The sequence below is a fragment of the Phaenicophaeus curvirostris genome, chromosome 4 (genome assembly GCF_032191515.1).
Source record: "Phaenicophaeus curvirostris isolate KB17595 chromosome 4, BPBGC_Pcur_1.0, whole genome shotgun sequence".
Classification (NCBI taxonomy): domain Eukaryota; kingdom Metazoa; phylum Chordata; class Aves; order Cuculiformes; family Cuculidae; genus Phaenicophaeus; species Phaenicophaeus curvirostris.
This window is the reverse complement of record NC_091395.1, coordinates 78393388-78417305: the sequence shown is the minus strand read 5'-3', so window position 1 is coordinate 78417305 and position 23918 is coordinate 78393388. Positions and strand designations below refer to the sequence as shown.

At 59.3% G+C, this 23918-nt stretch overlaps 1 protein-coding gene across 1 annotated transcript; it reads left to right on the top strand.

The window, feature by feature from the left end:
• Positions 1–577: 577 nt before the first annotated feature.
• ATP6V1B1 (ATPase H+ transporting V1 subunit B1) lies at positions 578–23361 on the top strand. The gene is given in 15 exon segments (XM_069856663.1): positions 578–635; positions 10116–10171; positions 12808–12871; positions 12874–12905; positions 15035–15128; positions 18264–18341; positions 18708–18847; positions 19918–20019; positions 20114–20211; positions 21126–21249; positions 21611–21761; positions 22178–22260; positions 22439–22543; positions 22915–23044; positions 23123–23361. Coding segments are annotated over 13 exon segments (1338 nt in total). The 5' UTR covers positions 578–635; positions 10116–10171; positions 12808–12837; the 3' UTR covers positions 23290–23361.
• The last annotated feature ends 557 nt before the right edge of the window (positions 23362–23918 follow it).

The following is a 23918-nucleotide window of genomic DNA, read 5'->3' as shown; positions in this document are numbered from 1 at the left end:
TACCGGTTCCATCCCCGCTCCCAGCCCCGTTCCCAGTTCCAACCCCGGTACCAATCCCTACTCTGGTCCCAGCCCCGCTCCAGTCCCGGCACTGGTCCCAGTACCAGTCCCACTCCCACTCCCGGTGCTGGTCCCGCTCCCAGTCCCAGCACCAGTCCCAGTCCTGCTCCCAGTCCCGGTACTGGTTCCAGCCCCACTCCCAGTCCCAATCCTGGTCCCAGTCCCTCTCCAATCCCAGCACCGCTCCCAGTCCCAGTATCGGTCCCAGTACCGGTACCGGTACCAGCCCCAGTCCCAACCCTGGCTTCTATTCAGCACTGGATTTATTCCAGCACCAGTTCCAGTCCCAATCCCATCCCCAGTCCCATCCCTGGTCCCACCCTGGCTCCATCCTCGAGGATCCCATTATCTCCCACCCCCGTTATTTCGTCTCCCACCCCCGTTATTTCGTCTCCCACCCCCGTTATTTCGTCTCCCACCCCCATTTCCAGCTCCATCCCCTCTCCCATCCCATTCCCTCTCCCCCCCAGCCATGGCTACCCCGAGGGTCTCTCCAGTGGCCCCCAACCCCCTGCCTGCCGCCCGCGAGCACGCGCTGGCTGTCACCCGCGACTACAGCAGCAACCCCAGGCTGAGTGAGTAGGGGGGGGACAAGGGACCCCAGGGTGGGGGGACACAGTGGATCCGAGCTCTGGTTGCCTCTCCATCCTTCCTTTCCATCACCACCGAGACCATCGGAGGGAGTGCAAGGGCTTTGGGGGATCTCCTGGGGAGGGCTGAGGGTCCATCACCCTCCTCCTGGGGAGGTTTGAAGGTGTCGTGGTCCCCCAAGATCCACAGGACACACACCGGGATGCAGCTGATCCCGCTGGGATGCTCTGGGTGCCCCACAATACGAGGCGAAAACCAGGGTTAACGGCCTTGAGATGTACCATGGAGGGACCACCCACCCTTCCCACTGCTCCCACACCTCTCCGGGTGTCCCCAAGTCCTGCTGAGGTGTCCCTGGGGTCACCCAAGCGCGTGTGGGGAGCTGGAGGGGCTTCATCCCCAGCCCCGAGCACCGCGAGCTCGGAGGCGTCAAGGACGCTTGTGGTGACCTTCACGCCTCCGCTCTGGGACGGCCGGAGGGAGCGTTGGGGTCACCTCCCTCGTCCCTGAGCCAGGCGGCTCCGGGCTGGCACAGTCCTGGCTGCACTGTCCCGGCGCGGCTGAGCGCAGCCGGCTCCGTGTTTGCTGTCAACAAGGGAGTGGGGAGCAGCCACCCATGGGTGACACCTGCTCCGGTCAAGGTTCTTCCTTGTCCTGTAAGCTCCCAACCTCCTCCTGGGGTCCCTGGCCACATCGTAGATTCATAGATTCACCAGGTTGGAAAGGACCCACCGGATCATCGAGTCCAACCATTCCCATCAATCACTAACCCATGTTCCTCAGCACCTCGTCCACTCATTTTTTAACGAGGGTGGGGTGATGGGTTGTCCTCCCTGAGAGCAGTGTGTGGGTCTCCGTGGGCTTTCCCCTCCCCGGAGCTCTCGGCTCCCACCTCCACTCAGCACCCTGGTGGTTCCTGGGCTTTTTGGAGGTGCAACCCCTCATTCCCAAGGTTCTTCCTCGCCGCCACCACAACCAAGTGCTTTTATTTAGTGGTTGATGGGCACGGTTGGACTCGATGATCCAGTGGGTCTTTTCCAACCTGGTGATTCTAGGATTCTACGATTTATGAGAAAACTGTGGTTTTGGCCCCCATTCCTTGGCCCAGTGATCTTCACCGGGCGGGCTCTGCAAAGCCAGGAGCCCCAGAGGCCATGCGGGGACACCTGGGGGTGACGTTTGGAGGGGTCTAGTGGGGGGTTGTGGAGCAGCTGGGTGGCTTCCTGCTCTGTGGGTGCAGTGGGGCAGGGCTGGGTGGGACGGGCATCGCCTAGGGTCATAGAATCAGAGAATCACCAGGTTGGAAATGACTCACCGGACCATGGAATCCAACCATCCCCATCCATCACTAACCCATGTCCCTCAGCACCTCGTCCACCCGGCCCTTAAACCTCTCCAGGGAAGGGGACTCAACCCCCTCCCTGGGCAGCCTCGGACAGGGACCAATCACCATTTCTGTGAAATGTTTTTTCCTGCTGTCCAGCCTGACCCTCCCCTGGTGGAGCTTGAGGCCATTCCCTCTCGTCCTGTCCCCTGTCCCTTGGGAGAAGAGCCCAGCTCCCTCCTCTCCACAACCTCCTCTCAGGGAGTTGCAGAGAGCAATGAGGTCTCCCCTCAGCCTCCTCTTCTCCAGGATAAACCCCCCCAGCTCTCTCAGCCGCTCCTCTTCTTCTCCAACCCCTCCCCAGCTTCGTTGCTCTTCTCTGGACTCGCTCCAGAGCCTCAACATCCTTCTTGTGGGGAGGGGCCCACAACTGACCCCAGGATTCGAGGAGCGGTCTCCCCAGGGCCGAGTCCAGAGGGAGAAGAACCTCCCTGGCCCTGCTGGCCACGCTGTGTCTGATCCAAGCCAAGATGCCCTTGGCCTTCTTGGCCCCCTGGGCCCCTGCTGGCTCCTGTTCAACCAACACCCCCAGGTCCTTCTCCTCCAGGCACTTTCCAGCCAGACTTCTCCTAGTCTGGAGCTGCTCAGGGTTGTTGTGCCCCAAGGGCAGGACCCGCCATTTGGCCTCGTTAACCCTCATCCCGTTGGTCTCAGCCCATGGATCCAGCCTGTTCAGATCCCTTTGGAGCCTCCTGACCCTCCAGCAGATCCAGCTCCCACCCAGCTCAGTATCATGCACCGGGGCGGTCTCCATGGGTGCCACCCCACCAGCTCCCCACCCCGCAGCCCCAATATCCCAACAGAGAGAGGTTCCCAGCCCAGCACTGGGCGCAGGAGCTGGGACTCAATCTCCAAGCTCCAGCTCAGCCCCCCTGAGCCCCAGCCTAGCCCCTGGAGCTGGATGAGGCCGAGCAGGACTAGCTGGTAGGAGCTGGCAGGAGCTGCCTGCGCGGCTCAGCTCTCCAGAGAGGCTGGGGAGGTATTAGCAGCTGCTTCCCAGCCCACAAATCCATTAGCACAAGCGAGTGGAAGAAGCACTTATCACCTCCTGGCCTTTGGCTTGACCCATCTTTCCAAAAAACAAGGCAGCCAGCGATGCCGCCGCTCGCACGTGGGCTCAGGGCTGGGACCGTGTCGGGGCTCGGGGGGTGTGTGGGGATGTGGGGCTCCCCACATTCTGCCCCACAGCTCAGCACAGCCCCATGGCACGCTTTAAATTCCGTGAGCACAGCCTGGGCACTGCTTGAGGGAGGGAGGGAGGGATGGATGGATGGACGGACGGACGGACGGACAGACTGCACATGGGCTCTGGGGGTGCTTGGGGAGAGGGAGGCACCTCACGTCCTGCCCCACAGCTCAGTACAGACCCATAGCGTGCTTTAAAATCAGTGAGCACGGCCTCGAAGCTGCTCAAGAGCTGAAAAGGGATGGATGGATGGATGGATGGATGGATGGATGGATGGATGGACAGATTGCACATAGGCTTGGTGCTGCAGCCTTCTCCATGCTGCGCCCCCAGTGCACAAGACCAGGCTGGGAGAGTTTGGGTTGTCCATCCTGGAGATGAAGGCTCCAGGGAGACCTTAGAGCAGCTTCCAGTAGGGAAAGGGGCTCCAGGAGAGCTGGGGAGGGGCTCTGGATCAGGGAGGGCAGGGAGAGGACGAGGGGAATGGTTTTGAGCTGCAAGAGGGGAGATTGAGATGAGATCTTGGGGAGAAATGTTCTCCTGGGAGGGTGGGGAGGCCCTGGGCCAGGTTGGATGGAGCAGTGGTGGCTGCCCCATCCCTGGAGGGGTTCAAGGCCAGGTTGGATGGGGCTTGGAGCCCCTGATCCAGCGGGAGGTGTCCCTGAGAACTGGCTGATCTTTGAGGTCCCTTCCCACCTAAACCATTCCATGATTCTCCTTTCCCCTTGGCACCATCCCCTCAGCCCAGCTGGTCCCTGCGCCTCCTGCCTCCACCCAGGGTCCAGCGCCGCCTCCCTCCTCCCCAGCCTTGTTTTGTCTGATCAAAAAATGCAACAGCAAGCCCAGCAATTCCTTTTTTATTTTTTTTTTTCTGCTCCCCCTCCTCTCGCTTTGGCTTGTTGGGTTCACGCTCGGCTGGCCCAGCCATTCTTTGGCTTCCCTCACATGACGTGCAGGTGTGTATGGGAACCCTCCGGATTCCGACTCCTAATTAGTGGCATAGAGTGTGACCCCCCGCCGCGCTTTTCACCGGCTCCGTGCGGGGCTGGTGGGGTTGACAGCGCGGCACAAAGTGACACATGGCACAATGGGCAGGTTGCGGAAGCAAGGGAGAAAGGGGTGGGGGGGGTTGGTGGTGGGAAGCGGTCACTTAGGGACTGTCGGAAAAATCCTAGGATGCTGCCATCGCCGCTCAGTGCAGGGTGAGCTCAATGACCTGGGTGAAGGCATCGAGGGCACCCGGAGCGAGTTTGCGGGTGACACTGAGCTGGGTGGAAGCTGGATCTGCTGGAGGGTCAGGAGGCTCCAAAGGGATCTGAACAGGCTGGATCCATGGGCTGAGACCAACGGGATGAGGGTTAACGAGGTCAAATGCCGGATCCTGCCCTTGGGGCACAACAACCCTGAGCAGCTCCAGCCTAGGAGAAGGCTGGCTGGAAAGTGCCTGGAGGAGAAGGACCTGGGGGGGTTGGTTGAACAGGAGCCAGCAGGGGCCCAGGGGGCCAAGAAGGCCAAGGGCATCTTGGCTTGGATCAGACCCGGCGTGGCCAGCAGGGCCAGGGAGGTTCTTCTCCCTCTGGACTCGGCCCTGGGGAGACCGCTCCTCGAATCCTGGGGTCAGTTCTCGGCCCTCCCCACAAGAAGGATGTTGAGGCTCTGGAGCGAGTCCAGAGAAGAGCAACAAAGCTGGGGAGGGGTTGGAGAAGAAGAGGAGCAGCTGAGAGAGCTGGGGGGGTTTATCCTGGAGAAGAGGAGGCTGAGGGGAGACCTCATTGCTCTCTGCAACTCCCTGAGAGGAGGTTGTGGAGAGGAGGGAGCTGGGCTCTTCTCCCAAGGGACAGGGGACAGGCCGAGAGGGAATGGCCTCAAGCTCCACCAGGGGAGGGTCAGGCTGGACAGCAGGAAAAAATATTTCATGGAAAGGGTGATTGGTCCCTGTCCGAGGCTGCCCAGGGAGGGGGTTGAGTCCCCTTCCCTGGAGGGGTTTAAGGGCCGGGTGGACGAGGTGCTGAGGGACATGGGTCAGGGATTGATGGGAATGGTTGGACTCCATGATCCGGTGGGTCATTTCCAACCTGGTGATTCTATGATTCTGTGAGGCCATCGAGCTGGGCTTGGGCTTGGAGAGCCGTAGGGTGGTTTGGTTGAAAAAGACCTTTGAGACCACCGGTCCACCGCTGGGAGAAGCTCATCTTCATGTTGAGAGTGGGGAGGCATTGGAAGAGATTGTCCAGGGAAGTGGTGGCTGCCCCATCCCTGGAGGGTTTCAAGGCCAGCTTGGATGGAGCCTTGGGTAGCCTGATGCAGTGGGAGGTGTCCCTGCCCATGGGAACTGGACGGTCTTTGAGGTCCCTTCCAACCCAAATCATTCCATGACTCCATGAGTCTAACTTTCCGTCAACCAGAACCCCCAGATCCCATCCCTGGGGGGGTTCAAGGCCAGGTTGGGTGGGGCTTGGAGCAACTGGATCCAGTGGGGGGTGTCCCTGCCCATGGGACCCCTCTGCCCCATGGGACACCCACTGCCCATCGCTGTGGGGTGCAAGATGTGGGAACCCCACCCCGTGCCTGCCGGCTGGGAACTGAGGGACACTGGGGACCCCTCCCAGTGCCGCTGGGCGGCTCAGGACCTACACTGGTCCTCCTGAACCACTTCTTCATTCCTGTCCTTGCTCTGGGATAGAGAAGAGAAGGTCTTGGGGGGCTCTTCATAAGCCTTTTGGCTTATCATTCCTCCAGGCTGGTTCCCCTTCAGCCTGCTCTGTATTTCAGCCGCTACGTGGGGCTGGAGGCAGAAGAGGGTGATGGGAAAGGGTTTTGGAGGCTCCAGCAGCCATGTGGTGGTCTGGGAGGTTTGGAGTAGGAGATCTGCAAAGCCCTTCAGGCTGTGAATGAGGATGAGCACCACTTGCTGCATGCCCATAGAATCTCTTGGTTGGAAAAGACCTCTGAGATCAAGCCCAAGCCTACGTGACCCTGAGCACCTCATCTACTCATCTTTTGATGAGCTCCTTGATGGACAAACCCAGCCTCCATCACTTCCATGGAGAATGCAGGGATTTTCCATCCTCCACACCATGGCTGGGGCTGAAGGAGGGTGGGGTTGCATCCATCCCCTCACCACGGTCTTGGGACCTTCTGGATGCTGGGATGAAACCCCCCAGCTCACTTTGCATCCATCCCCTTGCCGTGGTCTTGGGACCTTCTGGAGGTTGGGATGAAGCCCCCCAGCTCACTTTGCACCCATCCCCTCACTGTGGTCTTGGGACCTTCTGGATGCTGGGATGAAACCCCCCAGCTCACTTTGCATCCATCCCCTTGCCGTGGTCTTGGGACCTTCTGGAGGTTGGGATGAAGCCCCCCAGCTCACTTTGCACCCATCCCCTCGCTGTGGTCTTGGGACCTTCTGGATGCTGGGATGAAACCCCCCAGCTCACTTTGCATCCATCCCCTTGCCGTGGTCTTGGGACCTTCTGGAGGTTGGATGGAGCCCCCCAGCCACTTTAGATCCATCCCGTCGCCGTGGTCTTAGGACCTTCTGGAGGTTGGATGGAGCCCCCCAGCTCACTTTGCACCCATCCCCTTGCCACGGGGATGGGATCTTCTGGATGCTGGGATGAAGCCCCCCAACCCATCCCCTCGCTGTGGTATTGGGACCTTCTGGAGGTTGGATGGAGCCCCCCAGCTCCCTTTGCATCCATCTCCTTTCCGTGAGGATGCGACCCCCCCAGCTCACGTTGCATCCATCCCCTCGCCGTGGCCTTGGGACCTTCTGGAGGTTGGATGGAGCCCCCCAGCGCTCTTTGGAGCTGAGCCCTAGAGGCGTGTGGGGCTGGGGCAGGGGGGGCCGGTGGGTCAGGAGCAATTAGCGGCGGGTGTAGTTGGGTCGGGTGCCCTTTGTCACCGGGGGCCCTGTCCCCCCGGCTCCGGGCGTGAGCGTCGGGGCTAATGGAGATTGCATCTGACAGGAGCTGTGAATTTGGGGCTGGGGTTGGGGAAAGGCCAGGTTGAAAGACTTTTTCTTTTCAATCAGCCCCTCTCCCCCCTCCCCGCGCCCCCCCCAGCCCACCCACCCCGCTGCTCCTCCCCCCACTTGTTCATAACAGCTCAACGTCTTCATTATCGGAATTAGTGTTTTCTAGGAGCAAGGGCTCCCCCTCCTCTGCCCCATCCCTCCTCATCCCTCTCCTCCTCCTCCTTCTCCTCCGCCTTCTCCTTCTCTTCCTTTTTTCCTTCCTCCTCCTCTACCTTCTCCTCCTCTTCCTCTTCCTCCACCTCCTCCTCTTTTTTCTCTTTCTTGTCCACCTCTTCCTTCTCTTCCTCATCCACCTCCTCCTCTGTCTTCTTTTCTTCCTCCTCTGCCTTCGCCTTCTCCTTCTTCTCCTCTTCCTCCATCTCCTCCTTCTTCTCCTCTTCCTCTTCTTCCACCTCCTTCTTCTCCTCCTCCTTCTCTTCCTCTTCCACCTTCTCCTTCTTCTCCTCCTCCTTCTCTTCTTCCTCCTTCTCCACCTTCTCCCTCTCTTTCTCTTCCTCCTCCTCCTCCTCCTCTTCCTCCACCTTCTCCTATTCCTCTTCCTTCTCCTGTTTATCCACCTCCTTCTCCTGTTTATCCTCCTCCTCCTCCTTCTTTTCCTCCTCCTCCTCCTTCTTTTCCTCCTCCTCCTCCTTCTTTTCCTCCTCCTCCTCCTTCTTTTCCTCCTCCTCCTCCTTCTTTTCCTCCTCCTCCTCCTTCTTTTCCTCCTCCTCCTCCTTCTTTTCCTCCTCCTCCTTCTTTTCCTCCTCCTCCTCCTCCTCCTCCTCCTCCTTCTTTTCTTCCTCCTCCTCCTTCTCCTTCTTGAACATTGGAATGGATGAGATGGGCAGAAAGGAAGGACCAGCTGGATGGTGCTGAGCAGGACGAGCTGTTAGAATCATAGAATCATAGAATTGCTAGGTTGGAAAGGACCCACCGGATCATCGAGTCCAACCATTCCTATGGGATGGGATTTGTCCGAAGGGACACAGGGGTCACCATGGTTGGATGGGGTTGGATGGGGCTCTGAGGAACCCTTCAGGGTCCCTTCCAACCCAAACCATTGTGATTCTATGGGGCAAGGAGGCACTTGGAACGTTGAATATGAAGTTGAGAAGCGAGGATGAAGCCGTGTGTGAGCTCAGGGAGAGGAGGCAGGTCCTGGAGAGGGTTGGGAGCAGCTCCCAGGCGAGTGCAGGTGCCGGGGAACTGATCCGGCTCTAAGCCGCTCCTTGATCGTTTTAGCGATGGGTCAAACGCCTCAACGCTGCCCTGGCAGGGCCCCCTTTCATCCCTCTGCCCTCTCCTCACACCGGCTCCTCCGGTTCCCTCATGATCCTAATAGGATTGGAGAGGCCGAGTGCGCTGGGATGGAGTTCCCTCTCCTCCCCACGGCTGTTTCGGGGTCGTGCTTTGGGGTTGTGCTGGTAGCAGCGTGGAAAACCCATGGATGGCTTGGATACACCTGGGAGAACTGAGACCAGGGCCAGGGAGGTTCTTCTCCCTCTGGCCTCGGCCCTGGGGAGACCGCTCCTCGAATCCTGGGGTCAGTTCTGGGCCCTCCCCACAAGAAGGATGTTGAGGCTCTGGAGCGAGTCCAGAGAAGAGCAACGAAGCTGGGGAGGGGGCTGGAGAAGAAGAGGAGCGGCTGAGAGAGCTGGGGGGGTTTATCCTGGAGAAGAGGAGGCTGAGGGGAGACCTCATTGCTCTCTGCAACTCCCTGAGAGGAGGTTGTGGAGAGGAGGGAGCTGGGCTCTTCTCCCAAGGGACAGGGGACAGGACGAGAGGGAATGGCCTCAAGCTCCGCCAGGGGAGGGTCAGGATGGACATTAAGATGAAAGTTTTCCCAGCAAGGGTGATTGGTCCCTGTCCGAGGCTGCCCAGGGAGGGGGTTGAGTCCCCTTCCCTGGAGGGGTTTAAGGGCCGGGTGGACGAGGTGCTGAGGGACATGGGTTAGTGATTGATGGGAATGGTTGGACTCGATGATCCTGTGGGTCTTTTCCAGCCTGGTGATTCTATGATTCTACGAAAACCCAACCAGTTCCACCCTGTGCCATGGGCAGGGAAACCTCACAGAATCACAGAATCACAGAATAACCAGGTTGGAAGAGACCCACCGGATCACCGAGTCCAACTGTTCCTACCAAACACTAAACCATATCCCTCAGCACCTCGTCCACCCGTGCCTTAAACCCCTCCAGGGAAGGTGACTCAACCACCTCCCTGGGCAGCCTCGGACAGGGACCAATCACCCTTTCTGTAAAGAATTTTTTCCTAACGTCTAGCCTAAACCTCCCCTGGCGGAGCTTGAGGCCATTCCCTCTCGTCCTGTCCCCTGTCACTTGGGAGAAGAGGCCAGCACCCTCCTCTCTACAACATCCTTTCAGGTAGTTGTAGAGAGCAATGAGGTCACCCCTCAGCCTCCTCTTCTCCAGGCTAACCTCCCCCTGGAAGAGGTTGCTCCAAGCCCCATCCAACCTGGCCTTGACCTTCAACATAGAATCATGGAATGGTTTGGATTGGAGGGGACCTCAAAGCCCCTCCAGTTCTTCTCCGCTGCTGTGGGTGGAACTTGTGAGATCTTAGGGAGAAATGAGGAGGCCCTGGCCCAGGTCACCCAGAGCAGGGGTGGCTGCCCCATACCTGGAGATGTTCAAGGCCAGGTTGGATGGGGCTTGGAGCCCCTGATCCAGTGGGAGGTGTCCCTACCCATGGGAACTGGTTGGATTAGATGGATTTTGAGGTCCCTTCCCACCCAACCATCCCATGTTTCCATGAACAGCAGGAATGGTGGGGTGGGGCGCGTCCTGTGCTGCCGAGGGCTTTGGGGGTGATGGGAGCATCCCCAGCTCTGGGGATGCTGACGTGTCCTTGTCCCCCAGCCTACCAGACGGTGTGTGGTGTCAACGGGCCCCTGGTGGTGCTGGACAACGTGAAGGTAGGACCGTGATGCTGGGGGGGTGACCAGGGGACACCCCGACGGTGTCACTTTGGGGCTGTGTGGGGACCTCTGGGCTGTCCCTGGCCACCAGGTGGGAAGGGTGCAGTGGGAGAGTGTCCCCAGGGCTGTGTCCCCTGGCCCATGTCCTCTGTCCCTTGTCCCCTGGGCTGTCCCTCCTCTCTCTGGGGTCTCTGGGCTCCGAGCTCCCTCCTCTGGACACGGGTGGCAGCAGAGCCTGGTGACAGCTTGTGTGTGACCATGTCCCAGCTCCTGTCCCCCCATCCCCTGTCCCTCAGCTCCTGTCCCCTGTCCCCCTGTCCCAGCTCCTGTCCCTTGTGCCTCTATCTCCTGTGCCACTGTCCCATCTCCTGTGCCCTGTGCCCTTGTCCCAGCTCCTGTCCCTTGTCCCCTGTCCCAGCTCCTGTCCCCCCCCGTGCCCCATCCCAGCCCCTGTCCCCTGCCTGAGCTCCAGCTCTGTCCCCCATCCTCTGTGTCCCTGTCCCAGTTCCTGTGCCCCGTCCTCTGTACCCGAGCTCCTGTCCTCTGTGTCCCTGTCCCACTGTCCCCACTCCTCTCCCTTGTCCCCTGTGCCCCTGTCCCAGCTCCAGCTCCTCTCCCTTGTCCCGTCCCCTGTGCCCCTGTCCCAGCTCCTCTTCCTTGTCCCCTGTCCCTTGTCCCCCGTCCCAGCTCCTCTCCCTTGTCCCCTGTCCCCTCTCCCCCTGTCCCAGCTCCTCTCCCTTGTCCCTTATCCCAGTGTCCCAGCTCCTCTCCCTTGTCCCTGTCCCCTCTCCCCTGTCCCAGCTCCTCTCCCTTGTCCCTTGTCCCCTGTGCCCCTGTCCCAGCTCCTCTCCCCTGTCCCCCGTCCCAGCTCCTCTTCCTTGTCCCCTGTCCCGTGTCCATCCCAGCTCCTCTCCCTTGTCCCCTGTGCTCCTATCCACCTCCAGCTCCTCTCCCTTGTCCCTTGTCCCTGTCCCAGCTCCAGCTCCTCTCCCTTGTCCCCTGTCCACCTTTCCCAGCTCCTCTCCCTTGTCCCCTGTCCCCCTGTCCCAGCTCCTCTCCCTTGTCCCCCTGTCCCAGCTCCTCTCCCTTGTCCCTTGTCCCCTGTCCCAGCCCCTCTCCCTTGTCCCCTGTCCCTCTGTCCCAGCCCCTCTCCCTTGTCCCCTGTCCCCTGTGTCCCCACCCGAGCTCCAGCCCCACCAGGGACCCCTCTCTGAGCGAGGCCACAGCCCAAGCCCCCCCAGCCCCTCCCGGGGTGGCCCTTGGTGGCACCTGCTGTCCCCGCTCCTGGCACGGGGGCTGCGCTGGGGACCCCCCCAAAGCCTTTGTTGGCCTCGGGCTCGTTTCTATGGCCCCTGTCACTCCAGCCCCGCAGGATGTTAATTAATAAGCTCAATTAAAGAGCCAAACCCTGGCAGGTGTTTCCTTCCCATTGTTGCCCCTTCTGCAAGGGTCTTTGCAGAAGAATTGGAGGAGGAGGAATTGGAGGAGGAGGGGGAAGAATTGGAGGAAGAGGAAGAATTGGAGGAGGAAGAAGAGGAATTGGTTGAGGAGGAGAAGGAAGAATTGGAGGAGGAGGAAGGGGAAAAATTGGAGGAGGAAGAATTGGAAGAGGAGGAGGAAGAATTGGAGGAGAAGGAGGAAGATTTGGAGGAGGAGGAGGAGAAGGAGAAGGAGGAAGAAGAATTGGAGGAGGAGGAGGAGAAGAATTAGAGAAGGAGGAAGAAGAATTGGAGGAGGAGGAAGAGGTGGGGGAAGGATCAGAGGAGGAGGAGGAAGAAGAGGAAGAATTGAAGAGGAGGAGGAAGAATTGGAGGAGGAGGAAAAATTGGAGGAGAAGAGGAGAAGGAGGATTTGGAGGAGGAGAAGGAGAAGGAGGAAGAAGAATTGGAGGAGGAGGAGGAAGAGGAAGAATTAGAGAAGGAGGAAGAAGGAGGAGGAGGAAGATGAAGAGGTGGGGGAAGGATCGGAGGAGAGGAAGAAGAGGAAGAATTGGGGGAGGAGGAAAAATTGGAGGAGAAGGAGGAGGAAAAATTGGAGGAGGAAGAAGAATTGGAGGAGAAGGAGGAAGATTTGGAGAAGGAGAAGGAGAAGGAGGAAGAATTGGAGGAGGAGAGGAAGAGGAAAAATTAGAGAAGGAGGAAGAAGAATTGGAAGAGGAGGAAGAGGTGGGGGAAGGATCGGAGGAGGAGGAGGAGAAGAGGAGGAAGAATTGGAGGAGGAGAAGAATGGAGGAGAAGGAGGAAGAAAAATTGGAGGAGAAGGAGGAGGAAGAATTGGAGGAGGAGGAGGAAGAATTGGAGGAGGAGGAGGAAGAATTGGAGGACAAGGAGGAGGAGAACAGGAGGAGGAGGAGAAGAAGAGCAAGAGGATGAGGAAGATAGCTGGGCAGGCACCCTCGGGGCTGGCAGCGCCCCGCAGTGTTGGGGAAACTGAGGCATGGGATGGGGCAGGGGCAAGGAGCATCTACCCCCTAGATGTCCCCTCCTGCCTGGGCTGGTGGCTCTGGAGCTGCTGGCAGCATCTCCGTGGGGTTCGGTGGCTGCAGGAAACACCGAGAGGGGAAACTGAGGCAGGAGGTGGCTTGGAGGGGGAGAGGAGCCCCCAGCTCCTCTCAGCCTCACCCCGTCCCCCAGTTTGCCCAGTACGCCGAGATCGTGAACTTCATGCTGCCCAACGGCACCAGGCGCAGCGGGCAGGTCCTGAGGTGATGGGCTCCAAGGCCATCGTCCAGGTGAGCCCAGCGAGGTGGGGACATGGTGGGATGGGGATGTTGCACGACCTGGAGGTCTGTCAAGGGGCTCTGTCCCTCTCCAGCCACGTCCTGGGACAGGCAGGGTGTCCCCTGCCCCTGCGCCACCTCGTGTCCCCTGGGTCCAAGCCCAAGATCCAGGAGGGATCCAGTGGGAGGTGTCCCTGCCCATGGCAGGGGTGGGACTGGATGGGCTTTGAGGGCCCTTCCAACCCAACCCATTCCATGACTCCATGATTCTAAGTCCAGAACCCCCAGATCCCATCCCTGGAGGGGTTCAAGGCCAGGTTGGATGGCGCTTGGAGCCCCTGATCCAGTGGGAGGTGTCCCAGGGCTGGAACTGGATGGGCTTTGAGGTCCCTTCCAACCAAACCATCCCATGATTCTATGACACCTTCAAGAAACCGGGATTCCCATGGGACCCAGCATGGTCCTTCCCACCGCATGGGCTGAAAATGAGCCAGGAAACGTGGGAGAAGCTCCAAATCACATCCAACCTGGCCTTGAACGTCTCCAGGGATGGAGCAAACCCGCGCCAGGGCCTCCCCACCCTCCCAGGAGAACATTTCTCCCCAAGATCTCATCTCCATCTCCCTTCTTCCAGCTCCAAACCATTCCCTGTGTTCTCTCCATGCTCTCCCTGACCAGGAGCCCCCCTCCCCGGCGCTCCTGGAGCCCCTAATTAGCCCTGGTCCCCACTAATGAGTCCAACCTGGGCTCGTGGTGGCCACAGAGCCAACTTGGATGTATTGTGGCTGCTGAGCTGCCAACCCTCGTCCTCTACAGCCCCCGGAACCTCTGCGGAGCCCGGTTAATCCCATTAGGGAGTCAGGGGGGAAAAGAGGGATAGAAGTGGAAAACAGGGGAAAAAAGGGGAAAAAAAAGTGGAAAATACGGAAAAAGGGGGGGGAAAAGGTGGAAAATACGGAAAAAAAGGTGGGGGAAAGGTGGAAATATGGAAAACGGGGGAAAGTGGAAAATCTGGAAAAAAAGGGGGACGGAAGTGGAAAACGGGAAAAAGGGGGAAGTGGAAAGCAAGGAGAAAAAGAGGCAAAAAAGTGGAAAATACGGAAAAAGGGGAAAAAGTGGGAAATGGAAAAAGGGGGAAAAAGTGGGAAATGGAAAAAGGGGGAAAAAGTGGGAAATGGAAAAAGGGGGAAAAAGTGGGAAATGGAAAAAAGGGGAAAAAATGGAAAACAGGGAAAAAGGGGGGAAAAAGTGGAAAAGAGGGAAAAAAGGGGAAAACACAGAGAAAGGGGAAAATATGGAAAAAGGGGAGGGAAGTGGAAAACGGGAAAAAGGGGGAAGTGGAAAGCAAGGAAAAAAGGGGCAAAAATGTGGAAAATATGGAAAAAGGGGGGGAAGTGGAAATGGAAAAAGGGGGAATAGTGAAAATGGAAAAAAGGGGAAAAAAGAGGGAAAGAGTGAAAAGAGGGAAAAGGGGGGAAAACAGGGAGAAAGGGGGGGAAGTGGAAAATGTGGAAAAAAAAGGGGGGAAGTGGAAAATGGGAAAAAAGGGGGAAGTGGAAAATGGGAAAAAAGGGGAAAAAGTGGAAAATGGAAAAAAATGGGGTAAAAAAGTGAAAACAGGGAAAAAAGGGGGAAAAAGTGGAAAATATTTGAAAAAAGTGGGGGGAAAAGAGGAAAATATGGGGAAAGGTTGGGGGAAAGTGGAAAATATGGAAAAAGCGGGGGGGAAAGTGGAAAATATGGAAAAAAAGAGGGGGAATCCAGAGGGTTTTGCTACCACGTCATGAGGCACCTGGGGGCTCCTCACCGGGAGCTGCCGCCTTCGCCCCTCGTGCCCCTTCTCCCAGGGCCCTCCCGGCTCTAATTAAAGCTGGGATCTGGAGGTTAATTAATCCGAACGGTGTCAAATATTATCCCGATCAAAGGCGCCTCCGGCCGCCGCGTCCGTCACCCTAATGAGAGCTCGGTGACCCCTCTCCTGCTCCTCCTAGATGGGATGAAGTCCCACCAGAAGGAGTTTTCTTAACCCTGGGGTCTCCCCCTGTCGCCTATCGCTGATCCTTGATCAGCTCGGATCACATCACCTCCCCCTGGATCTCGTTAACCCCCCCGCCTTCCCCTTGGCCCCGGGGTCTCCGCAGGTGTTTGAAGGAACATCTGGGATCGACGCGAAGAAGACCTCGTGCGAGTTCACCGGGGACATCCTGCGCACCCCGGTTTCCGAGGACATGCTGGGTAAGGGCTGAGCCCCGACACGGCTCGGAGCACGGATGAGGGGGTGAAACCTCGTGGGCAGGAGGTGCAACAGGGCCAAGCTTTGAGGAGGATACATGGATGGAGGGCAGGGAGGATCTAGAGAGGGACCTGGCCAGGCTGGATCCATGGATGGAGAGCAGGGAGGATCTAGAGACAGATCTGGCCAGGCTGGATCCATGGCTGGAGGGCAGGGAGGATCTAGAGAGGGATGTGGCCAGGCTGGATCCATGGATGGAGGGCAGGGAGGATCTAGAGAGGGATCTGGCCAGGCTGGATCCATGGCTGGAGGGCAGGGAGGATCTAGAGAGGGACCTGGCCAGGCTGGATCCATGGCTGGAGGGCAGGGAGGATCTAGAGAGGGATGTGGGCAGGCTGGATCCATGGATGGAGGGCAGGGAGGATCTAGAGAGGGATCTGGATCCATGGATGGAGGACAGGGAGGAGGACCTGTATTCAGTTCTGGGCCCCTCCCCACAAGAAGGATGTTGAGGCTCTGGAGCGAGTCCAGAGAAGAGCAACGAAGCTGGGGAGGGGGCTGGAGAAGAAGAGGAGCGGCTGAGAGAGCTGGGGGGGTTCAGCCTGGAGAAGAGGAGGCTGAGGGGAGACCTCATTGCTCTCTGCAACTCCCTGAGAGGAGGTTGTGGAGAGGAGGGAGCTGGGCTCTTCTCCCAAGGGCCAGGGGACAGGACGAGAGGGAATGGCCTCAAGCTCCACCAGGGGAGGGTCAGGCTGGACAGCAGGAAAAAATATTTCCTGGAAAGGGTGATTGGTCCCTGTCCGAGGCTGCCCAGGGAGGGGGTTGAGTCCCCTTCCCTGGAGGGGTTTAAGGGCCGGGTGGACGAGGTGCTGAGGGACATGGGTTAGTGATGGATGGGAATGGTTGGACTCGATGGTCTGGTGGGTCTTTTCCAACCTGGTGATTCTCTGATTCTATGAGCTGCCCCTCCCCAGCCCTGGCTGAGGGTCCTGCAGCCCGGGGTCTCACAGTTGGTGGCACGGGTCACTTGGGGTCCCGGTAGATGCACTGGGCTGATGCTCGGGATCGGTGCCCACTCAGTGTCTCCTCCAATCTCCTTCCCGTCTCCGCCGGCGGCGAGGAACGCGGCCGGAGCTCTGCCTGGAAAGGGCAGCAGGAAAGGGCAGCGAGCGCAACGTGGCAGCCGGTGGTGACAACTGGACAGGTCCCACCTCCTCTCCGTGCAGGGACCCCTTGTCCCCATGGATTGTGGAATCATGGGATGGTCTGGATGGGAAGGGACCCCAAAGCCCATCCAGTGCCACCCCAGCCAGGGGCAGGGACACCTCCCACTGGATCAGGGGCTCCAAGCCCCATCCAACCTGGCCTGGAACCCCTCCAGGGATGGGGCAGCCACCCCTGCTCTGGGAAACTCCTTCCAGAGGTCCCTTTTCTCCAGGGATGGAGTGATGGGGTGATGGTTCCTTTGATACTAATGGGAATAACGGGAATAAGGGCATGGGATGTGATGGGTGATCCCATCACTGCTGCTTCTCCCATATTCCTTGGCTCATTCTCAGCCCAAGTGGAAACCACGGAGCATCTCCATGGTGGGAAGGACCATGCTGGGTCCCATGGGAATCCCTGATTCTTGAATTCATTTTGGGTGGGAAAGGGCCTCAAAGTCCATCCAGTTCCACGCCAGGGACACCTCCCACTGGATCAGGGGCTCCAAGCCCCATCCAACCTGGCCTTGAACCCCTCCAGGGATGGGGCAGCCATGACTTCCCTGGGCAACCTGGAGATGAGATTGAGATGAGATTGAGATGAGATCTTAGGGAGAAAACTCCCCTCTTCCATCTTCCAGCTCCAACCATCCTCCTTCATCCCATCCCTGCCCCTCCCTGACCAAGAGCCCCTCCCCAGCTCTCCTGGAGCCCCTTTCCCTACTGGAAGCTGCTCTAAAGTCTCCCTGGAGCCTCCTTTTCTCCAGGCTGAATCCCCCAGGAGGGGACAAGGATGCTCAGAACCCATCCTGAGCTGCCCCCACACCTCCCTGCCTGGACTGGGGGTGTTTTCCCTTCCTTCCCTGGTGTCCTCGTCCCTGCCTGCTGCCCAGCGAACACCAAGCTTGGTGACCTTTCATGCTCCGTGCTCCGCGCTGCCGTCAGCTTGATCGCCTCCGACACAGTGATGCACTGCGGCTCCATCGGGGACCACGAGCTGGTCCCCAGAACGGGTGGCAGGGCCACCACGATGGCTTCACCGCGATCGATCCCTGCGCTCCGAGTCGCTGGGTGAGGTGGAGCGTGAAGAGCGGTGCCGAAGCTCTCCGGGAGCCCTTGTTACCCGTTCCGTCTTGGTGTCACCTGCGTGCGAGATGGGGGACCCTCAAGGGGTGGGGGGTGGCTCCAGGGCATGGGGTGGGGGGGGATCTGGAGAGCAGGACCCGTGTGCTGGCATCGACCCTGGGGCCTCTCTCTCTCCTTCTCCTTCTCCTTCTCCTTCTCCTTCTCCTCTCCTTCTCTTCTCCTTCTCCTTCTCCTTCTCCTTCTCCTTTCTCCTTCTCCTTCTCCTTCTCCTTCTCCCCCTTCTCTTTCTCCTCCTTCTTCTCCTTCTCCACCTTCTCCCCTTTCTCCCCCTTCTCCTCCTTCCTTTCTCCTCCCCCTTCTCCACCTTCTCCCTTTCTCCCCTTTCTTTCTCCTCCTCCTCCTCCTCCTCCTCCTCCTCCTCCTCCTCCTCCTCCTCCTCCTCCTCCTCCTCTTCCTCCTTCCCTTTCTCCTCCCCGTTCTCTTTCTCCTTCTCCTCCTTCTCCTCCTTCTCCTCCTTCTCCTCCTTCTCCTCCTTCTCTCCTTCTCCTCCTTCTCCTCCTTCTCCTCCTTCTCCTCCTTCTCTTTCTCCTTCTCCTCCTTCTCCGTCCTTCTCCTCCTTCTCTTTCTCCTTCTCCTCCTTCTCCTCCTTCTCCTCCTCCTTCTCCCCATTCTCTTTCTCCTCCTCCTCCTCCTCCTTCTCCTCCTCATTCTCTTCATTCGTCTCCTTCTCCTCCTTCTCGTCCTTCTCTTTCTCCTCCTCCTCCTTCTCATTCTCTCATTCTTGTCCTCCTCCTCCTCCTTCTCCCCCTTCTCCCCAGCGGACGCTGCTCTTCTCTCTCCTTGCAGGTCGGGTCTTCAACGGCTCCGCCAAGCCCATCGACAGTGGTCCCCCCGTCATGGCCGAGGACTTTCTGGACATCAACGGTGACGGCTCTGGCCGCGGCTTTGTTTTCCCAGCTACTTTTACCACCAGTTCCAGAGGTTTCGGGACAGCCCAGCATCCCGGGATGGACGGATCCGTGGATCCATGTCCTGATGGCTGGAGCTACCCTGTCCCCTAGGGCTGTTGGCCATGGGCAGGATGGGGATCTGGGTGGTGGGTTGCTCCCAAGAGCTCCATCCGTGCCCTCTGGGATGGGGGGACGGGTGCAGGATGGTTCCTGGTGACCCATCCCACCCCAGGGCTGCTTCATCCTTCATTCCTCAAGCTCTCACCTCATTATTTTTTTTAGCACCCGCGGGGTGAACCTTCTTCTTCTTCGGGGTCCCTCATTCCCTTTTCTGCTCCAGGCCAACCCATCAACCCCCACAGCCGCATCTACCCCGAGGAGATGATCCAGACGGGCATCTCCCCCATCGACGTGATGAACAGCATCGCCCGGGGACAGAAGATCCCCATCTTCTCCGCCGCTGGGCTCCCCCACAACGAGGTGGGTCCCCGTGGGGCTCTGACCCCCAGGAGCAGAGGGAGGAGGAGGAGGATGGGGAGGATTTGGGGGGGCTGGAGCATCTCCTGAGGAGCTCAGCTCGCTAGGATGGGTCAGACCCAGCTTTCGGGGTGCCCTTCTCCTTCCTTCTCCTCCTTCCTTCTCCTCCTCCTCTCTTCCTCCTCCTTCCTCCCTCCTCCTCCTTTTCCTTCCTCCTTCTCATCCTTCCTTGCTCTTTCTCCCTCTTCCTCCCCCTTCCTCCTCTCTTCCTCCCCCTTCCTCCTCTCTTCCTCCCCCTTCCTCCTCTCTTCCTCCTCCTTCCTCCTCTCTTCTCCTCCTTCCTCTCTCCTTCTCCTCCTCCTTCCCTCTTCCTTCCTCCTTCCCTCTTCCTTCCTCCTTCTCCTCCTTCCTCCCTCCTTGTCCTCCTCCTTCCTCCTCCTCCTCCTTCCTCCCTCTTCCTCCTCCTTCCTCCCTCCTTCTCCTTTTCCTTCCTCCTTCACATCCTTCCTTGTTCCTTGCTCTTTCTCCCTCTTCCTCCCCCTTCCTCCTCTCTTCCTCCTCCTTCTTTCCTCCTTCTTCTCCTTCCTCCCTCCTCCTCCTCTTCCTCCTCCCTCCTCCTCCTCCTCCCTCCTCCTCCTCCTTCCTCCTCCTCCTCCTTCCTCCTCCTCCTCCTTCCTCCCTCTTTCTCCTCCTTCCTCCCTCCTCCTCCTCCTCCCTTCCCTGACCACCCAGAGCGATGGGCCGTGCACACACGTCACTCCGTGCCTCAGTTTCCCCATCTCCAAATCAAGGGGGTAACTCCACCGAGAGCCGCGCTGGGTGGGGAGGGACGATCGGGGCCGATGCGGGGGGGCTCGATCCCATGGGATGGGGAGCCCACACCGCCCCGTGCTCCCACCAGGAGATCCAAGATCCCCATGGGTCCAAGATCCCTGTGGATCCCAAGATCCCGCAATCCACGTGGATCGTGCCAGCCTGATCCACGGGGACACCGAGGGTGTGGTGCCCATCCTGGGATGATCTCCTGCTCCTCCTCTCTCCATCCCTGCCCCCCTGTCCCTGTCCCCCCACAGATCGCTGCTCAGATCTGCCGGCAGGCCGGCTTGGTGAAGAAATCCAAGGATGTGATGGACTACCACGAGGACAACTTCGCCATCGTCTTTGCTGCCATGGGGGTGAGTCGGGGCCTCGGTGCCACCTCTCTGCGCCGCTTGTCCCTCTCCTGCCTCAGTTTCCCCGCGTAGGAAGCTGCCCGGCCTCTCCTCCCAGGTGAACATGGAGACAGCGCGGTTCTTCAAGTCGGACTTTGAGGAGAACGGCTCCATGGAGAACGTCTGCCTCTTCCTCAACCTGGCCAACGACCCCACGTGAGGCAGCCCCGTGGCTCTGGCATGCAGCTCTCCCCCTCCTACTACTCCTTTTCCTTCTCCCTCTCCTCATTCCTCCTTCCCTCATCTTCCTTCCTCCTCCCTCTTCCTTCCTTCTCCCTCTTCCTTCCTTCTCCCTCTTCCTTCCTTCTCCCTCTTCCTTCTCCCTCTTCCTTCTCCCTCTTCCTTCTCCCTCTTCCTTCTCCCTCTTCCTTCTCCCTCTTCCTTCTCCCTCTTCCTTCTCCCTCTTCCTTCTCCCTCTTCCTTCTCCCTCTTCCTTCTCCCTCTTCCTTCTCCCTCTTCCTTCCTCCTTCCCTCGCCTTCTCTCATCTTCCTCCTTCCCTTGCCTTCCTCCTCCTTCCTCCTTCTTTCCTTTCCTTCTCTTCCTTTCTTCCCCCTCCCTTCTCCTCCTTCCTTTCTTCCTTCTCCTCCCTCCTCCTTCCTCCCCTTTCTTCCTCCTTCTCATCCTTCCTCCCTCCTTCCTCTTTCTCCTCCTTCCTCTGTCTTCCTTCCTCCTCTTCCCTTCTTCTCCCTCCTCCTTCCTCCCTCCTCCTTCTCCTCCTCTCTCCTTCTCTCTTCCTACCTCTTCCTTCCTCTTCTTCCCTTCTCCTTCCTCCCTCCTCCTCCTTCCTCCTCCTCCTTCCTCCTCCTCCTTCCTCCTCCTCCTTCCTCCTCCTCCTTCCTCCTCCTCCTTCCTCCTCCTCCTTCCTCCTCCTCCTTCCTCCCTTCTCAGGGTACCCAGCACCCGCTGCCCTGGGTGGGGTGGTGGGTGCCCCCTTCTCCTTCTCCTCCATCCCTTGGTCCCAGCCCAGAGCCCCCAGGTTCGGGGGTCCCTGGGGGGGTCCCTCTCTCCGAAGGCAACATCCTGGGATGCTCCGGGGGATCTGGGGGTGCCCACCCTGTCCCCCTCGCAGGATCGAGCGCATCATCACGCCCCGCCTGGCCCTCACCACCGCCGAGTTCCTCGCCTACCAGTGCGAGAAGCACGTGCTGGTCATCCTGACGGACATGAGCTCCTACGCCGAGGCCCTGCGCGAGGTCAGCGTGCCCAGGGCTCTTGGGGTTCCTGGGGTGCTCAGGGTGCCCAGGATGTCTGGGTTCCCAGGGTTCTTGGAGTCTTTGGGGTGCCTGGAGTGCTCAAGGTGCCCAGGATGTCTGGGTTCCCAGGGTTCTTGGAGAGTTTGGGGTGTTTGGGGTGCCCAGAATATCTGGGTTCCCAGGGTTCTTAGAGCATTTGGGGTGCTTGGGGTGCTCAGGATATCTGGGTTCTCAGGGTTCTCGGAGCGTTTGGGACACCTGGGCTGCTGAGGGTGTTTGAGGTTCTTGGGGTGCTTGAAGTTCTTCGGGTCCTTGGGGTGCTGGAGCCCCCCCAGCCCTGAGGAAACCCTCTGTCCCTCAGGTTTCCGCGGCCAGGGAGGAGGTTCCCGGCCGCCGCGGCTTCCCCGGCTACATGTACACGGACCTGGCCACCATCTACGAGCGAGCTGGACGTGTGGAGGGCAGGAACGGCTCCATCACCCAGATCCCCATCCTGACCATGCCCAACGACGGTTGGTGGCCCTGAGGGACAAGGGGGTCCCCATCGAGGGGGTCACGGTGCCACCGCAGGGCTGGGAAACACCAAACTGCATTGGTTGAACACGTTCTGGTGGAGCTCGTGGGATGTGGTGGGGTGGAGGAGCTGGCTGAGATGCTTCAGGGTTGGTTTCCCCCGCTCTGGGTGCTCAGAGAGGTGGGTCTGGGGGTTGTTCTTCAGCCAAAGGGTGGGTGGTGGTGCCTGGAGGTGCTCACAGACAGGGATGAAGGTGGCCGCACGTGTGGATGAACCTAAACCAGGTTCTTGTCAGCCCAGCCTGGCTTCCCCAGGGCCACAGTGCTCCGGTCGCACCCCAAGATGGGACACGGCCACGTCCCAAGCCAACCAGACGTGGTTTTGGGGTCCCACCACCCTGATTTCCCTCCCCAGACATCACCCACCCCATCCCCGACCTGACGGGCTTCATCACTGAGGGGCAGATCTACGTTGACCGGCAGCTCCACAACAGGCAGGTCCGTTCTGTGCCCCTTCCCGGCTCCGGGACGGGATGGATCCAACCCCATCGGCATCACCTGGGGCAGGAAACCACCTGAGAGCACCGAGATGTTGGGTGGGAGGTGGGGGTGAAGGTCCCTTCGCCTAGATGGGGTTGCAGAAGGAAAATACGGGTGGGTTCCTCTCGCCCTGTAGATTTATCCCCCCATCAACGTGCTGCCCTCGCTCTCCCGCCTGATGAAGTCGGCCATCGGCGAGGGAATGACCAGGAAGGACCACGGGGATGTCTCCAACCAGCTGGTAAGAGCTGGGAATGATGGTGGAGGGGGGGAAACGGGATGGGGTTGCTCCAACCCCCATCCCACCTGGCCTTCAGCACCTCCAGGGATGGGATCTGGGGGTTCTGCTTGATGACAAGTTAGAATCATGGAACCGTGGATTGGTTTGGGTTGGAAGGGTCCTCCAAGCCCATCCCATTCCAGCCCAGGAGCTGGATCCGGTTGCTCCAAGCCCCATCCAACCTGGCCTTGAGCACCTCCAGGGATGGAGCAGCCGCAGCTTCCCTGGCTCAGCAAATGCTCACAAACCAGCCCAGCGCAGGGTGACCCCAGGGTGCCCGGGGGGTTGCCTGGAGCGTCCGTCTGTCCTGACGTCCCCCGTCCACCCCGCAGTACGCCTGCTACGCCATCGGCAAGGACATGCAGGCCATGAAGGCCGTGGTGGGAGAAGAGGCGCTCTCCGCCGACGACCTCCTCTACCTGGAGTTCCTGCAGAGGTTCGAGAAGCAGTTCATCTCCCAGGGTGAGGAGAGAGGCCGGAGCGGGACGGGGAGGTGGGGGCTGGACCAGACCCCCAACATCTCCCTCCGTCTCTTCCCAGGTCCCTACGAGAACCGGAGCATCTTCGAGTCCCTGGACATCGGGTGGCAGCTGCTGCGCATCTTCCCCAAGCAGCTGCTGAAACGCATCCCCGAGACCATCCTGGCCGAGTTCTACCCTCGTGAGGCCAAGGGGTCGGGCCAGGGGCCAGCCAGCACTGCCCTCTGACCCCCTCCTCCAGCTCCAGGAGGAGAAGGTCACCTTTGAGGAGCATCCTTGCCTCCTCCAAACTCCTAAGGACCATCCTGTTGTTGGGCTGGTTGGGATTAACCACCATGAGTGTGCAGAGGGCTGCGGCACCGGCAGTGAGGAACCTCTTCTCCTTGCTCAATAAAACCAAAATATCTTCATAGAATCACAGAATCACGAGGTTGGAAAGGACCCCCAGGATCATGGAGTCCAACCATTCCCATCAATCACTAACCCATGTCCCTCAGCACCTCGTCCACCCGGCCCTTAAACCCCTCCAGGGAAGGGGACTCAACCCCCTCCCTGGGCAGCCTCGGACAGGGACCAATCACCCTTGCCAGGAAATATTTTTTCCTAATGTCCATCCTGACCCTCCCCTGGTGGAGCTTGAGGCCATTCCCTCTCGTCCTGTCCCCTGGCCCCTGGGAGAAGAGCCCAGCTCCCTCCTCTCCACAACCTCCTCTCAGGTAGTTGCAGAGAGCAATGAGGTCTCCCCTCAGCCTCCTCTTCTCCAGGATAAACCCCCCCAGCTCTCTCAGCCGCTCCTCTTCTTCTCCAGCCCCCTCCCCAGCTTCGTTGCTCTTCTCTGGACTCGCTCCAGAGCCTCA